At 41.1% G+C, this 17,324-nt stretch overlaps 1 protein-coding gene across 1 annotated transcript; it reads left to right on the forward strand.

Annotated features, from left to right (window-relative positions):
* Positions 1-268: 268 nt before the first annotated feature.
* Positions 269-12,710, forward strand: LOC117404851 (butyrophilin subfamily 1 member A1-like; the record flags this gene model as incomplete). The annotated part of the gene is made up of 9 exons (XM_059018707.1): positions 269-339; positions 545-889; positions 2,885-3,166; positions 3,753-3,860; positions 3,964-3,990; positions 4,817-4,843; positions 11,473-11,499; positions 11,642-11,668; positions 12,437-12,710. Coding segments are annotated over exons 1-9 (1,187 nt in total), but the record flags the coding sequence as incomplete, so codon positions are not given.
* Between the last annotated feature and the right edge of the window lie 4,614 nt (positions 12,711-17,324).

A 17,324-nucleotide genomic window follows, 5' to 3' on the forward strand; every position in this document is an offset into this window, starting at 1 on the left:
AAGAACATTGCTACAATCCAGAAATCTGTTGAGTGGATCGACTACTACCTTCTCCCAAGAACATTAGCTAAGAATAGCAGGTTAGAAAAGGGTCTACAATTACAATCCAAGTTGGATTTTTTGAGTAAAGGCTTAACCAAAGCAGTTTTGAAGGCAGCTGAACATTCAAATAAGAGCCATCCTGATGAATGTGATCCCTGATATTAATAATCTGTTAGTGTCACACAGCTTTAACTAAGAGATATTTTTCATTGTTGTTTTTCAGGGAAATGAAGATGAGATTCCTGGGGAGGACCTGTCTTATTGTCTTGAGTTTGCTTCCAGCTGTTTCTACACAAGGTGAGAGAGACTGTAGAAATGAAACTGATCCACTGAGATGCTCCCTCTTATTTCCAGGGCCCTGTATATAGCTGCCTGCATCGATGTATGAGCTCACAGAACTTAGCTAATAGCTCTCAACTATTTATAATATTCTAATATTTCTACTGTTTTGAGAAATAGCCTATTTGTTTGCAATTGTTTTACCTCGTCTTTTCTTTCTCAGGTGGATGGCGTGTCGTTGGCTCTGATCAGCCTGTCATTGCTGAGCCTGGTGATGATGTCATCCTGCCATGTCACATTTCACCCAGACTCAGTGCTGTGGACATGGAAGTGAGGTGGTACAGGGATGCATTTGAAAAACCAGTCCATTTATATAGTTTCAAAATGAATATTCTGGGAACACAGGACAGTAAATACCGGGGCCGCACTGCTCTCTCTCCCTCTGCACTGCAGACAGGCAATCTCTCTCTGCATCTGAGAAACCTCCAACCCTCTGATAGAGGCGTCTATACCTGCTTAGCTGATGACGGAAGTCGGTATGAAGGACAGACTGAAGTGATAGTCGCAGGTCAGTAATGTTTGATACACAAGTTGAACCCACTACTAATGTATTACCAGCTTTTGTCTCTTCATTACAAAACCCACCCCGACTGTAATATAAATAATCTGGACTTTCAGTATGCAGAAAAAGTGATGTCCATGACATCTACCAACAGTCTGTACAGAACAGTATAGAATACGAATTACCAAGTTACAAAGATGTTAGTGTGACATGCTGTCGGGGATCTGAACAGAAACACAGACTCTCCCTACACCCTCACAATCTGATATTCTCAATAACCTTTACTTAATAATGTAAATACAGTTGTCCCGTGTTATACCGCCCCCTTTATAACATCATCCTCGCATACCACAAATGTCACCATTAAATGGCCTATTAAAACAACTAAGTTATGCAGTTAACCTTTAGCTCGCTTTCCTAATTCATTGTTAACTGAACGTTCATACCAATGTCATCAACACTGCCGCTCCCAAAGCAAAACAGAAAGTACAACATGGCGAGTCGACCCTACATTTAACACCAGAGCAAAAGAAACAAATCTGCATGTCTGCGTCTGAAAATAAGAAAGCAAGTCAGCAAGACATCGCAAATGTTTTCTCACCTAAGTGAGGCACATACTGTTAATCGAAGGACAATTAGAGACATTGTAATGGATAAAAACAAATGGCTTACCTCGATGGAACGGGTCGATTTGTTTAACCTGATAAAGGCTGGACGCAGTCTAAAATGAGTGACTTTTATAAACCACAGTAAATGTTAAAAAAAAAAAGTACAGGAAGAGGTTTGTTTGTTTACGTCCAAGTTTTGCACAAATGAAGGCTGACTTGAACTAAAGCATCGGTTTAGGAAACAGCAGAATTTTTTTACTTTTCATTTTAAAAAAGTGTTTGCCTGCACATATTCAATCTTTTTTTACATATTCAATCTTTTTTTTTTTACATATTCATTTTTTTTTTACATATTCATTTTTTTTTTACATATTCTTTTTTTTTTTACATATTCAATGTTTTTTTTACATATTCAATGTTTTTTTAACTGCTTAAAAAAGAATGCTGCTGAGCGTAAATTGCTTTGTGAAATAGATGGCATTGTTCAATAGGGGATAGTATTCAGCAGGGTTACAGTCGTGCCACAAACACTGAAGTTCAAATGACCAGTACAGTAAAAAAAAAACAAAAAAATCTAAGACTTTTTGGACTGCATATGGACTACTAATTGCTAGACGGCCTATACTATATATGATTAGGAAGAACATGACTCATCGGAAAAGACTCAGCTAACATGTTGTTTGGGTGATTTGACACTTTATTTTTCTTTTAAGTATAAACTGTTCCTCAAAAGTAACTGTGTATGTTTCATACAGATGGGAAAAGATGATAAAACACCACTTACAACGTAGACCTACTGTTGTGTTAAGAACTAGTATTGTAGTTTTAAAAAATATTAATGTTTTATTAAAACGGCCTGGAGATATTGTAATTGTATAACTAAAAAAATAAAACATTTGAATTTTTGTTGCTGACCCTCACTATAACGCCACCCTCACTTATGCCCGTTTCTGCCCATGGCCCTTACCTGGCGGTATAAAGAGGGCTGACTGTACCAAGTTTTATGCCAGTCGATTGAGCAGTTCTCTGGATATATAGAGCAATCTGTGAAGTGTGACGTGCATACAGTACATACGACCGCCTCCCCTAGAGCCCCTTCACAGGGCATAATATAATACAGGGGAGCTGGGATCCTCACAGGACTGGATATGTCAGCACTGACACAGTAACTCATAATATAATACAGGGGAGCTGGGATCCTCACAGGACTGGATATGTCAGCACTGACACAGTAACTCATAATATAATACAGGGGAGCTGGGATACTCACAGGACTGGACATGTCAGGACTGACACAGTAGTTCAGTCTATAATAAAGACATATCACACAAGGAGAGCAGACCTGGCTGGTGTGTCTATCTGTGTGTGTCTCACTGTCTCTATTCCCTGACAGCTCTGGGGACCCAGCCCTCAATCTCTATGGACTGTACACAAGGAGAGCAGACCCGGCTGGTGTGCAGATCAGAGGGGTGGGACCCTGAACCTGAAGTGATCTGGAGAGACAGGGATGGAAACAATGTGACATCACTGTCCAACACAACAGTGCAGAGGGACAGTCAGGGGCTCCGCAGTGTCAGCAGCTACATCAAAATCAAACAGCAGTCCAACGTGTTCTCCTGTCTGGTTAGAAGTAAAACACCAAAACCAGACTGGGAATCCAAACTTCACATATCCAGTGAGTATCACATGTTTGTGGATTGAGCCTGACTGACAATGACCATAGATTACAGTCACCATGATGGAGCATCAATATCTGAATCAAACACATGAACTAGTGGACCAGTCAATATCTGAATCAAACACATGAACTAGTGGACCAGTCAATACCTGAATCAAACACATTTGGGGGTGGTGTTGTGCAGTCCTCTATTTTTAATGTCTGCGGTGTTTGGGGGGGTGTGGTTCAGTGTTGAGAGGGGTGTGTAGAATGCTCACTATGAGGGGTGTGGCTCAGTGTTGGGAGGGGTGTGTGGAATGCTCACTATGAGTGTGTGGTCAGTGTTGGGAGGGGTGTGTGGAATGCTCACTATGAGGGTGTGGTCAGTGTTGGGAGGGGTGTGTGGAATGCTCACTATGAGGGTGTGGTCAGTGTTGGGAGGGGTGTGTGGAATGCTCACTATGAGGGTGTGTGGAATGCTCACTATGAGGGGTGTGGCTCAGTGTTGGGAGGGGTGTGTGGAATGCTCACTCTGAGGGGTGTGGCTCAGTGTTGGGAGGGGTGTGTGTGTTCCAGTGTGTTGAGCTGCTGTGTTGTATTCCAGGTGATTTTTTCCCAGGAGTCTCTGGATGGATGGTGGCTTTCTTCTTGACTTTAGCTCTCAGTATTGGAGCCATTCCTCTGCTGGTGATCCAATGGAGAAGAATGGATGGTATGAACTTTATCATTATCATGTGGCATTTCATATAGCTCTGTGCATTTTAAACATGTCAAACAGGTTTACAATAATATGGACTGTTCTGTTTTTCTTCTAGCCATGGAGAGAAAGCTTGAGCCTATGGGTAAGTAAAGCACTTAATGAAGAGATGCTGAAAACCCATTCCAGGTTTCTGCAGCAGTATCTTAAACTACCACACCCATAAATAAAGACATCCTTGTGACCGGAAATCCAGCTCATTAGAAATGATTGTAAATAATAAGTACATAATAATAAATATAATTGTTTTTATACATTGCAATTGTTATTTTATTGTTTCCAGGACCCTCTTGTAAACGAGACCCGATTAAATAAATTAATAAATTAAATCTCCTGGTTAAATAAATTAATCTATTCAAATTTAAATTTTAAAAAAGTTGGTGTGGGGGTTTGGACACAAAGGTTTAGGAATATAAATATTTCCTTATGGAGGGATGTTGAAAATTGTAACAGTTTTAGTTTGTATGTTTCATATACTTCTCAGATAGCAGATTCATTTTCACATGGACATCCTGTTCATTTAACTGGTTGTGTTTTTCATACTGCAATTTAATCTGTACTGGAGCTGAAATAACCACACACTGTTCTGTCTGATTCAATTTAATCTGTGCTGGAGCTGAAATAACCACACACTGTTCTGTCTGATTCATTTTAATCTGTACTGGAGCTGAAATAACCACACACTGTTCTGTCTGATTCAATTTAATCTGTACTGGAGCTGAAATAACCACACACTGTTCTGTCTGATTCATTTTATTCTGTACTGGAGCTGAAATAACCACACACTGTTCTGTCTGATTCATTTTAATCCATACTGGAGATGAAATAACCACACACTGTTCTGTCTGATTCATTTTAATCTGTACTGGAGCTGAAATAACCACACACTTTTGTCTGATTCATTTTTTTAGCTGCTCAGCGCCTTGGTGAGGAACTTGGTAAGAACTGTTTTCATAACTTTATTTGTAGAATTACTGTAAATGTATCTGTCTATCTACCTATCTATCTAATCATACTGTCTGTCTGTCGCTGTGTCTGTCGGGAGTGCTTGCAGTGCGTGTGCAGAGTGCGGAGCTCAGAGTGAGTGAGGGGTTCTCTGTGTGCAGAGTGCGGAGCTCAGAGTGAGGGGTTCTCCTCTGCTTTTATTTTCTTCTTTTTCACTTTTCATCCTTTGTTTCTTATGTCATAGTTTTGTAAAAAGAAACAGATTAATTGTTGGGTCTTTTATAAATTAATGGCCGTGATGGCCAAAGTCGGGGGTGGGGTGGTGGGGGTCCCTAGACCTGAATGGAGAGCGAAATGTAGCTTTCAGGTTTCGGGTGGATGGTAGCGAATACATCGTTTTTGCTTCTTCTGAAACAATGAAATGTTTTAAATGTGGCCGTAAAGAGCATATTGTGAAGAACTGCAAGAGGACTGTAGGAGAAACTGAAAGCGAGAGGGAAGAAGCCCCTGGGGAGACAGGGTGATGGACTCTCAGATCACAGCGCTGTAGATGGGAGAGCGGAGCGAGAGACTGAAGAGCTCCAACCTGGTTTGGTTGAGTCTGGTGTGGTCAGAGTTGTCAACAAGTCTCAAGTCAGCGCAGTATTCTTGTCTAGTGTAAAATCTCATATAAAATGAACTTGCTAGCTGTGTACAAAGCTTTAAAAGGATTGAGAGACAAGAGCTTCATTCATTTAAATGTACATCATTAGCTGTTTTATTAAATCAAGTTCTTTGTAAAGCTTTATAGAGGACCGTTTCCAAATTGAGCTCTTTAAGGTAAGGCTTGATTTTTCTTTTTAGCTTTGCTGGAACACAGTGTATTTCGCTGAAGTCAGTATTGAAAACAAAAACATCTGCTCTGGGTCAAATACCATTGAATTAAAATAGCAAAATTAATAATAATAATAATAATAATAATAATAATAATAATAATAATAATAATAAAATACATCAGAATGATGTATTAATTTAGATGGTGGGGCCAAACAGTTATTTTATGTAACTTCTTACATCAGTGCAGTGAGTATAATGCCTGTAGGAGTGTAGGCACTTTGGTCTATGATTCAAAGCAAACTATTACATTTCAAAAAAATCAAGTTAGACAACATTGTTGCACTTAATCTGGATCTATGAGGGCGCATTATAATGCCTCCATGGCTGAATACTCGTTCGACAGGGGCACTTGTCGCAGGAATGGCTAATACTTTCACTGCCACTTGGAACAGCCGGGGGAAATCTCTTTGGTGCAGAAACCATAACTGTAAACATGCATGTGCTTCATCTGTACCATCATCAGCACAAAGCTGAAGATATTTTCCTAGTTCTGCTCAGATAGATGTTTTCCCATCACTTTTGTTTCCCTTTCGCTGCCGCTACCCTGCAAACAGTCGTGGCGCCTTATGTGCTGGCTCTTCATCCTCCTCACTGCTGTTGCTGCTCTTCTCCAGTGTCAGCTTCATCCCCTCAAACTCAGCAATAAGCTGATCTAAAACAAATTTGGAGGAAAAGAAAGCAAAAGTACACAAAGTGATTCAAAATTAGGGCTGGCAATGATGCATTCCACATTTGTTCTCACTATTTTTGTTACCCAATCTTTCCTAATTATAATTATTTTATAAATTTGTTTTACAAAAATGGGCAAAATCAATTCTAAAACCATCAGGACCACGACTCATTGCTCAGTCTGCCACGGCTACTTCTGACTACTGAGTTGATTTTGATTATGCCTAACACTGGCCACAGGTGGAACTTACATTAAATCAATCTTTGTTTCTAACACCCCTGACAGCTTAAAAACTTTAAGTGGTTTTATTTTAATAAACGGGAGGGCATTAAATCTGGTAACAATAGCAATACCTTTCACACGTTTCTTCACTTCCACCTTGATATCATCTGGTGCCAGGGCATCGTGTTCGAGCCAGAGTAGGCAAAAAGCTGGATCTAGGAGTGCTGCTACAATGTAGACAAAGTCTCCGAAGGGAAGACCATCAACATCGTCTGAACATTCTTCCATCTGAACGTTGACAAATACCCCCTTAAACCTCTTCTTTAGAGACTCTTCGAGTATCTTTACCAGGCCACTCCAGTAGTGAACCTGCAAATGCATACTGTGAAGGTGGTGGTTCAATGACAGTATGCATGGCACCACAGCACTGATTGTGACAACTTTCTGTCCCTGAGTTAGGTCTGTTGCATCAAGGAATGGTTCCAGAATGTCAACCAGTTCTTTCAATTGGCTCCATTCCCGTGGGGTGAACACCAACTCCTTATGTCCTTGGTCCTCAGCAAGGTTACAAAGGCCTTGATGTTCTGAGCTTGTGACTGCCTTCACAAGACGAAGGGTGGAATTCCAGTGGGTCACCACTGCTGCAGATATACTTCGATTAGGTCCAAATTTATTTTCGAATGCTTCTTTGAACACGCAGCTTGTATGCAACAGTGTGCAAAGTATTGATACTTTTGACATGGTGGCATTTATGACCCTTGTTTCCTTCAGTCCATCCCCAATAACAAGCTGCAGGGTATGTGCAAAGCACTGCAAGCGTCTTTTGTGACAGTTGCTCTGCAGTGACATGTTCATGTCCATTGCCTCATCGTCGTCAAGTTCCTCCCATATTTCGGCATCATCCAGGTCTTCACTTGGAGAGATATTGTTGTTGCTCTCGGTACTGCTAGGAAAGCACACGGTAAATGCCTTCCTCATATTTGCTAGTTATCACTGATGATGTAATCTATCTTGTTTTTGATGATGTAATTATCACACATTGACTCAAAGTTTTCACTTATTCGTTCACCAGTGTGTGATCCTGTAAAACGATCACAACTCAGGAGGACAGACTTGAGGCTTAGCGAGTGTCTGCTGATGTCCATGATGTGTGCAGTGATACCAAGAAACCCCCTCATCTTTCTGTCTGTCCAGATATCAACAGTCACTGAGATGCTGTCAGCTTTTTCAAGAAGGGATCTGATGGTCTGTTGCGTTTCTGCTGCCATGTGTGATATTTTTCCTGTTATATTACCTCGGCTTGGCATTGAAAATTTACTGTCTGCAATGGATAGAAAGTGGCAAAAACTAGGGTTTTCCACAATGAACAGGGGAAGATTACAGTCTACGATCAAGTCTGTAATAATTGCTTCAGTAATCGCACGCTGACGCGGATGTCCTGTATTGTAAACCTGGATGGGACTTGCCAGAAATGAAGAGATTGTCCTTTGTCCATCATCTGGTTCTCTTAGTGTGGTCTTTGGTTTATTGTATTCTGCAAACCTATTAGAGAAGTAAAGAGAAATAAAATATAATTTAAATTTTTTTACAATAAGATAATAGTTTATTTTTTACATTATTATTGTAATGTTACCTAATAATTTTACATTTACAAAATCTAATTCTATGAATCTGTGGCTTTGCAGAAGCAGAACAGTTTCTCTGAGAAGACTGTCCAGGTGCTGTCCTGGTGCTGTGCTCTGACTGAGTTTTGACCATCTTGACACAAACCTGAACTCTTAACATGTGTAGATCTAGCCTCTATTAGTATGGTCTATGGACCTCTATACCTGTCTTGTACAAAAATAGATGAAGAACGGCTTATTCCAGAAATATGCGTTACTTACAACAGCACTGAATAAAGATGTGCTTAATGGGTATTTCATTTCATTAGTGAAATAAATTTCTAGGGTATGGCGTTTCTCACAGAAATAAAAGCCTCAGAAGTCGGGCCAGTCAGTGAGGGCTGTATTCAGTACAGTTGTGCAAAACAAAACATCCTGATATTTGAAAGAAAAAAAATCCTATAATAATTACGCACTCTTTATAGGGATTGATGTTTAAACCTTAGGACAGTTGTGCCTATGTGTTTAGTATTGCCTGGATGATCGAGTGAGAGACTACATCAGACTGGGGAAGAAAAGAGAGGAAAAGCAGCGAGTTGTGTAGTTAAAGTGTACTGTACACGATGCCTTCACTTATAAACCTTACAATTGTAAAATATGCAATGATACAAAACAAAAACAATAGACTACATATTGCGAAATAATGCAATATTATCTCGCAATTATGCAATAACTATTGGGAAATAACACAATAATTGTGAAATAGAAAAAATGATTGTAAAATCATGCAACGTTATCTCGTAATATCACAATACATTATTTTTTTGTGGCGCCAATACGTTTCCGTAAAATGCCACATGACCTTTAAAATGCTATAAGAATAACTAGCATCAGACACATACTATGCGTGGTACAGATTAAAATACATGTGTTAAAAAAACGCTTTTCCCAAAATATCAAGTTTGAGCATTTCTATAAATGTTGTAATCAAGACTGGAATAGCCAAAGCACAATACAATAACACTGAAAGAACCTGGAAAAAATGAAACAGATTGGATCAGATACAGGGGGTTTTACTGACACTTTTATTAACATTAAATAAATAAATAAAATAAAATAAAAAATAAAATATTTTCGCCTATTTTTTAAAGTGATTTTATTTATGGTATACTATTGTATAACCCCCCCCCCCCCCCCGAATATTGTCTTCATTATGGTCAATTTTATTATTTTAATTGAATTTAGTAATTATCTAAATTTTTTGTAATGCCAGGACAGGTGTAGACTACTTCTAGAAAGAGTTGTATCGATTTAAAGTTTGTGCCGTGAATGTCATGTTCTTTTATACACATAAATAAGCGGCCTGCTTGGGGGTCCTAACTGTGTGGTCCAGTGGTTAAAGAACAGGGCTTGTAACCAGGAGGTCCCCGGTTCAAATCCCACCGCAGCCACTGACTCATTGTGTGACCCTGAGCAAGTCACTTCACCTCCTTGTGCTCCGTCTTTCGGGTGAGATGTAGTTGTAAGTGACTCTGCAGCTGATGCATAGTTCACACACCCTAGTCTCTGAAAGTCGCTTTGGATAAAGGTGTCTGCTAAATAAACACAATAATATTCCACCTATGGTAGAGGCTCATGGTTAGAATGCAGCCCAATGTAAAAGACAATGGCATTGCAGCATAATTTTGGACATTTTTAACATTAAAATTTGGGTTCATTATAGTAAGTAAATCAAAAGGACACAACGTTGCCATCGTGAAAGGATTTGAAACATTACACGCACATACGTTTGGTGGTGTGATGATAGCAGAGCAGTAGCAGCCGCGCAGGCGTGTACGGAAGAACGGGTAAGGACAGGTTACTAAATGCATTGTGGGAGTTGTATTTCTAACAGGAGGGCAGATGTTTCGGGTTCGATTCAAGTCTCGCAGCACGATGATTATTTACGTATGCAGTACATGCATGATGCATAACATTGTCATCAAGTCATGAAGCTCAAGTCGCAAGCAAGTCACAAGTCCCAAACATCAAGTCCCAAGTCAAGTCCAATCATTCAAATCCAAGTTAAGTCGCTATTCGAAAAAACGTGGCAACTCCACTGCGACTCGAGTCCAAGTCACCGACTCGAGTCGCCAACTCTGGGTGTGGTAGAAGGTGAAAGTGAGTTGCAGGAACCGTCCTAAATAGACAGGAGGACGGGAGAAGCTGTGATTGTGACCGGGGCTGGAGAGATACCTGAAGTGGGGTTGTCAGGTGAGGGACAGGGTAGTGAGGGGAGAGAACAGATTGTTTCTGAGGCTGGGGTCATTCGGGGTGATGAATCAGAGAGTGAGCTGTCTGTGAGAATGGACTGCGCTCAAACACACAGCACAGAGGTCAGTGTTGGCAATTTTAGCAAAGACAGGGGCAGTGATACTGACTCCTCATTTGGCTCTGATCTGTCGGCCAGTCAGCAAGCATTCGGGCATTTTAAAGCTCTGTTAAAGGGAAAAGAAGGATTCAAGTTATTGAGCACTGCCCTGATTTAAAATTGTTCTTAAATTCTGCACAGCAAGTTAGACGCAATGCAGCTGTATTGGGCATGGAGCAAAGAGAAAAAGATCAATTAAAAAATTTAATAAGCAAAGTTCGTGCCTCTCTAAACAGGAATGATGTATAAGTCTACACAAGCATCTTTTCTTTTGTATGTTTTTACTATTGTTTGTACTTTCCAGTGCATCTCTTTTTTCAACCCTACAATGCAAACTGTAGAGGGTAGAAAGTTAATATTTGTTAATATTTATGCACCAAACGATGGGAGAGAGGGTGCTGTTTTTTCAGACTCTCAATGGAGTTATAGCCCAGAGTCAGACTGAAGAAGTGGTTTTATTAGCTGGTAATTTTAATTGTACAGTTGACGACAAGATAGGCAGAAATAGCCCAGAGCCTCACCCCAGGTCAGTTCAGGAGCTGGTTAGTGTTTTAACAGCGCATGATATGGAGGACGTGTGGAGAGAAATGAATCCTGATGTTAAGCACTATACCTGGGCTAAGGGGAGCCAGAGGAGTTCATTTCTCTGGAGAGATGTGTGCTGGCTATCGGGGAGGTGGGGGGCTGTCAGAACAAGCCAAGCTGACAGAGGAGTTCATTTCTCTGTTTCCTATCACCCCTGGCAACCCTACTGTATTTACATGCAACTCTCCACGATAGTCTGCAATAGATTTTACACCTCAGTGTGCAGAATGTAATCCAGCTGTCTTCTTTTCACAGAGTCTATGAGACGGATCCCTAAATCAGGTATGTAGAGTGTGTGGAAATCCACAGCCTGACTCACCCCAGCACAGCCCTGCCGGTTAGTGTGTGCTACACATCTTCTGAACTGTAGAGAGTACAGGAGGAGTGATTGTAAAATAATGCTCTCTGTATTTCTGTGTTCTAGAATGGAAGTGGATCCTCAGCTCAGCAGGTTTGTGTCTCTTCAATGGATTCCTTTCACAGTGGAGGGTAAAATAACAGCGAGGAGCCCCGTCTCACTCACTGTGTTTACATCTATAATAAAAAGTGACTTCATGTTAGCAGGTTCATGTAAACCCTGCATGCTAAAGGTGCTGGTGACCATGGCATTGACCTCATATGAATGCCACACTGAGTCATGAGATTTCTACTGTATAGAGACACAACACTTTTTGAGTAAACTGTCTTCATTTTTGGTAAACAGCTGTTACTGGAGTCCAGTAACAAGCATCCCTTTGCTGCCACTTTGCTTTTTTTTATCTCTGGCTATATAATTGATAGAGAGAACACACTATAAACACTCACTTTTATTATTATTATTATTATTTATTATTATTATTATTGGCACAGTGGTTAGCGCTGCTGCCTCATAGCTCCAGGGTCCTGGGTTCGAGTCTGGCCTCAGTGGTCTGTCTGTGTGGAGTTTGCATGTTCTCCCTGAGTTCACGTGGGTTTTCTCTGGGTACTCTAGTTTCCTCCCACAGTCCAAAGACATGCTGGCTAAGTGGATTGGCCTCTCTAAATTGCCCCTTAGTTGCTCTGTGATGGACTGGCGTCCCATCCAGGGTGTAGGCCTTGCACCCCTGTGTCTGTCGGGTTAGGCTCTGGCTCACCGCAACCCTCTATAGGATTAAGCGGTTATAGATAATGGATGGATTATTATTATTATTATTATTATTATTATTATTATTATTATTATTGTCTCCTCTCTTCTTCACAGTTGACAGTTTGACTCTGGACCTCGATACAGCACACCCCCGGCTCACCCTGCCTGTGGATGGGAAACAAGTGAGAAGGAAAACGCAGGATTATAACAGTTCTCAGAGATTTGATTACAGGCGCTGTGTGCTGGGCAAGGAGGGCTTCACCTCAGGGAGACACTATTGGGAGCTGGGGGTGGAGAAGAATACATTCTGGAGATTAGGAGTCAGCAGAGAGTCTGCCCCAAGGAACGAGTTCAGCATGACCTCCCAGCAGGGTTACTGGACTGTGGGGTGGGATGGAGATGAAGATAAAGAGTTCATTGCTCTCACTGACCCCCAGACCCCCCTCCCCCTGAGCCTGAAGCCCCAGAAGCTGGGGGTGTATCTGGATTATGAGGAAGGGTGGCTCTCCTTTTACAATGTGGAGACCAGATCTCACATCTACACTTTCACTGACATGAAGTTCAAACCCAATGAGAAACTCTATCCATTCTTCTGGACTTGGGACGAGAAAACAGACCTTGCACTGGTGTCCCCGGGGAAGATGAATGACAGCTCGCTCTTCTTCTAGTCTGGAAATGGATTCTTTCTGCATCAGGTACTGGTTCACTTTACTACTTGTTTGCTAGAGGGTGATATGCTTGTTGATTTATTAATCATTTCTATAACTCCTATCTGGTTTTGCAGTGTTACAGAACACCCTTTAGTGTTTTCAATAAACACACAGCTAACCATTGCTTTTAACCCTTTGCAGTCCATTTATTAAGTGCGCGTCAGGCGCGTCTGGTCCAATTTATTTTCACACACAAAGTTAATTTTAGACGCACTGTTTAAAAGTATTTTTTTTCACAGTCAAACAGGTTTAAAAGGCACTGCATATCAACAAAGCACTCACTAGGCATCTCCAGCCCCGCCCCACCCTTTCGTTCGCTATCGCTTTCACATATGCTAAGAAATAAATAATAATAATAATAATAATAATAATAATAATAATAATAATAGTCGTACATACCGATCAATCATTTCCTGAATCACTCGTTTTATCACCAAACTCCTCAATAATCCAAGTCATTATTTTATTACTATAACATCTGAAAAAAGCTCTGCAAATGTCTGTGATAGTCTCTGTGCGCTGATTCAGTAACAGGCAGCGTGTTTCCTTATGACCGCCCCTATGTAATGCAAGGGGCATGTATGACTAATCCATGAGATGCGCCTTTTTTTCTTTTCTTTTTTTTCGGCTTGTCTCGGCTCCTGTCGCTCCCACTCGGCCATTGAATGGTTTTCTCGGCTTTTTCCAGAGGAAAAAACGACTAGAAACCCGTTTTTTGCGTTTTTTTGATGATGTCGGACAGGGTCCGACAATGGACCTGATAGGAATAATTGCAATGTCAGACCTGGTCCGACAATGGACCGCAAAGGGTTAATAATAATAACAACATGGGTCTTGCAGGTTTTATTATTTTATAGAATTGATAAGTTCATGTCATAATAAAAAGTCTGCAGTTGTTACAATAACAGAAGTGTATAAGTTTAAATTATTACAGAACACGCTTTAGTGTTTATAACAAACACACTCTTACCATTGCTATCTCCTGTGCGAAACGCATTGCAGAGATATCTTTACAACATGATATCAATTGTTTTATATTTTTATTCACATAAATTAACTGAGAAATGAAGGTGATGGCAAAACACAGCATGAGGATTGCATCACACTTCCAGCTGTGTACCTGCTGACTCTTCACACAGTGTGAGGATTGTGTCCCACCTCCATGTGTACCTGCCTGACTCTTCACACAGTGTGAGGATTGTGTCCCACCTCCATGTGTACCTGCCTGACTCTTCACACAGTGTGAGGATTGTGTCACACCTCCATGTGTACCTGCCTGACTCTTCACACAGTGTGAGGATTGTGTCACACCTCCATGTGTACCTGCCTGACTCTTCACACAGTGTGAGGATTGTGTCACACCTCCATGTGTACCTGCCTGACTCTTCACACAGTGTGAGGATTGTGTCACACCTCCATGTGTACCTGCCTGACTCTTCACACAGTGTGAGGATTGTGTCACACCTCCATGTGTACCTGCCTGACTCTTCACACAGCGTGAGGATTGTGTCACACCTCCATGTGTACCTGCCTGACTCTTCACACAGTGTGAGGATTATGTCACACCTCCATGTGTACCTGCCTGACTCTTCACACAGTGTGAGGATTGTGTCACACCTCCATGTGTACCTGCCTGACACTTCACACAGTGTGAGGATTGTGTCACACTTCCAGCTGTGTACCTGCCTGACTCTTCACAGAGTGTGAGGATTGTGTCACACCTCCATGTGTACCTGCCTGACTCTTCAGAGTGTGAGGATTGTGTCACACCTCCATGTGTACCTGCCTGACTCTTCACACAGTGTGAGGATTGTGTCACACTTCCAGCTGTGTACCTGCCTGACTCTTCACAGAGTGTGAGGATTGTGTCACACCTCCATGTGTACCTGCCTGACTCTTCAGAGTGTGAGGATTGTGTCACACCTCCATGTGTACCTGCCTGACTCTTCACACAGTGTGAGGATTGTGTCACACCTCCATGTGTACCTGCCTGACTCTTCACACAGAGTGAGGATTGTGTCACACCTCCATGTGTACCTGCCTGACTCTTCACACAGTGTGAGGATTGTGTCACACCTCCATGTGTACCTGCCTGACTCTTCACACATGTTCTGTTTTAAATAGGGATGTGCATGATGCTGATACAGTGTAGTGATATTCATTAGGATCGTAAGTCGTTCTACACACTATGAAGAGTCTGGAAAATAACAACAATGAGATTTTAGTTGTGCAGCTATTTAGTTTTAAATTGAACATTCTGAAATGGTTCATAAAAATGTCATGGATGCTGATAAGCAGGGGTTCACATAACTGGTACACAGCTACGCACATGCACCCATAAAAACAAATACGGACTTCCATACCATCAGTGCATTTCTAACAGGAAAGCATTTTTCATCCAGGCAGCGAGGGTGCGTATTATCTGGCTGACTCATACCTGCCTTTCTGTTGGTTTTCTATTGAGTCTTATGGTCTCTGAGATCTTTCAATGATCTCCGGGTAACTGAGCTTATTGATCATAACTAAATCCCAGTCCCCATATTTCACTTTAGGCTGGAGGGTTCCAATTCACTAAAAAAGTCCCGCCCTGCCAGCGCTATCATTGGCTGCTTCAAGATTTAATAAAACAAAATGGAGAGTGATAGGTGGAATCACTCCAGTTCATAACATCAATCATTTCTTTAATGGACACTTGAAGCATCAATGATAGCAGGGATCTCGGTTTAGGCTGTCCACTCAGAGAAGAGGGGTGTAGTTCCGGGGAGTGGCATTGTGAAAGCTCACTGACGCTTCACTTCCCAGACTGAGCACGGATGAGAGGAGGAGTCGATGCTTGAGAGCCGTTACATTTAAACATGAGTTTAAAAAATACATTTACTTCAGCATTTTACTTAAAATAACATTTTTGTTCCCTCAGTTATATCCTTCTATAGATACTGTTGTGCTGTCAAGCTAACGTTTTTAACAGCACTGATACAGTAAAGAAGTGTTTTGTTTCTTGCTTTTGAATCCCCAGGGCTGGAATGTGGTGGTAGGATATTGAAATAAACAGAGAATGTGAGAGGATTTGTTAAATTGTAATAACCAGCAGTCCGGACTCCTAGTTAAACATTCAGAAACTCTAGTTGTTGTCTCTGACACTGCCATTAACCCTTTAAGGATGTGATGGTGTAACACGATCATACTGAAGTGTCATTCTGGGCCCGTGATCGGGTAAACACGATTAAAACACACTTCGTTTCTTTGACTTGCTGGGACACCATACTTTGCAGTACAGCTTGTTAACGCATGTCGTTGGATAGGAGAGGGGTTGAACTTCACTGTGTGATTGGTTGTTTATTCATGTGACGTCACTGAGACGGGCGTTTCATTTTTAAAGGACGGAGACATTTACAGCGGCACGCAGAAACAAAACATCACAGGAACTTGTTAGAGCTAATGTGAAAACACTGTCAATCCGATGTGTTTGACTGATAGTTATATTAGAACATGTATTCTGTCTCGCGTTTTAATAAATATATTGAAAAGGAGAGGAGAAAGTGTGTTTATTTATAATACCCCAGATTGTGAACTTACTGTGAAGTGAATATCACATGTACACACTGCAGGGGTCCATATGTTACACTTTGACGTGCATCTAGAGAACTGCTGATCTGATTGTGATGAAACTTGGTACAGACATTCTTTCTACACATTATTAAGAGTGTCACAATCTGGAGCCTGTCTGCACCTCTCCTCTCATGAGTGTACCCCTCCCTCTATCCTTCTCTCCTCTCCTCTCCTCTTCTCTGTGGGGATGGCATATCCCAGTGTATACTCGAGGCTGGGCTTCTGATTGTCAATGTTTTTACCCGACTTTTCTACTCTGCTTTAAGAATTCATCTGATCCCTGTGAAGCAGTTTGTGTCTCTCAATCACAACTGAGAAACGTGTTCATAGTAAACTTGATTCATTCTGTGAAGCAACTAAATGGGCTTTTCAATCAGCCAAGCCTTCATTTTCATTACAAGCAGGACATGCAAACGAGATCGCGACATGTTAATAAGAGACTCCTCTTTATTAAAGCTAGAATGAACAATACAGTATTTTATGCTGGACACACTCTATTACAATCGCTGTGCGTGACTGTATTGCCATTAATAAAGATGAGTCGCTTCTGCTTTGCAATGAAAAAGTAAGACTTATGATTTAAAAGCCCATTTCGAAAAAAAAAGTGAATTTAATCAGTTGTACAGTTGTGATTGAGAAGCATGAATTGCTTAAATTTTTAAGGAGATGAGAAAACTCAGGAA

Source organism: Acipenser ruthenus, unplaced genomic scaffold, assembly GCF_902713425.1.
Source record: "Acipenser ruthenus unplaced genomic scaffold, fAciRut3.2 maternal haplotype, whole genome shotgun sequence".
Taxonomy (NCBI): domain Eukaryota; kingdom Metazoa; phylum Chordata; class Actinopteri; order Acipenseriformes; family Acipenseridae; genus Acipenser; species Acipenser ruthenus.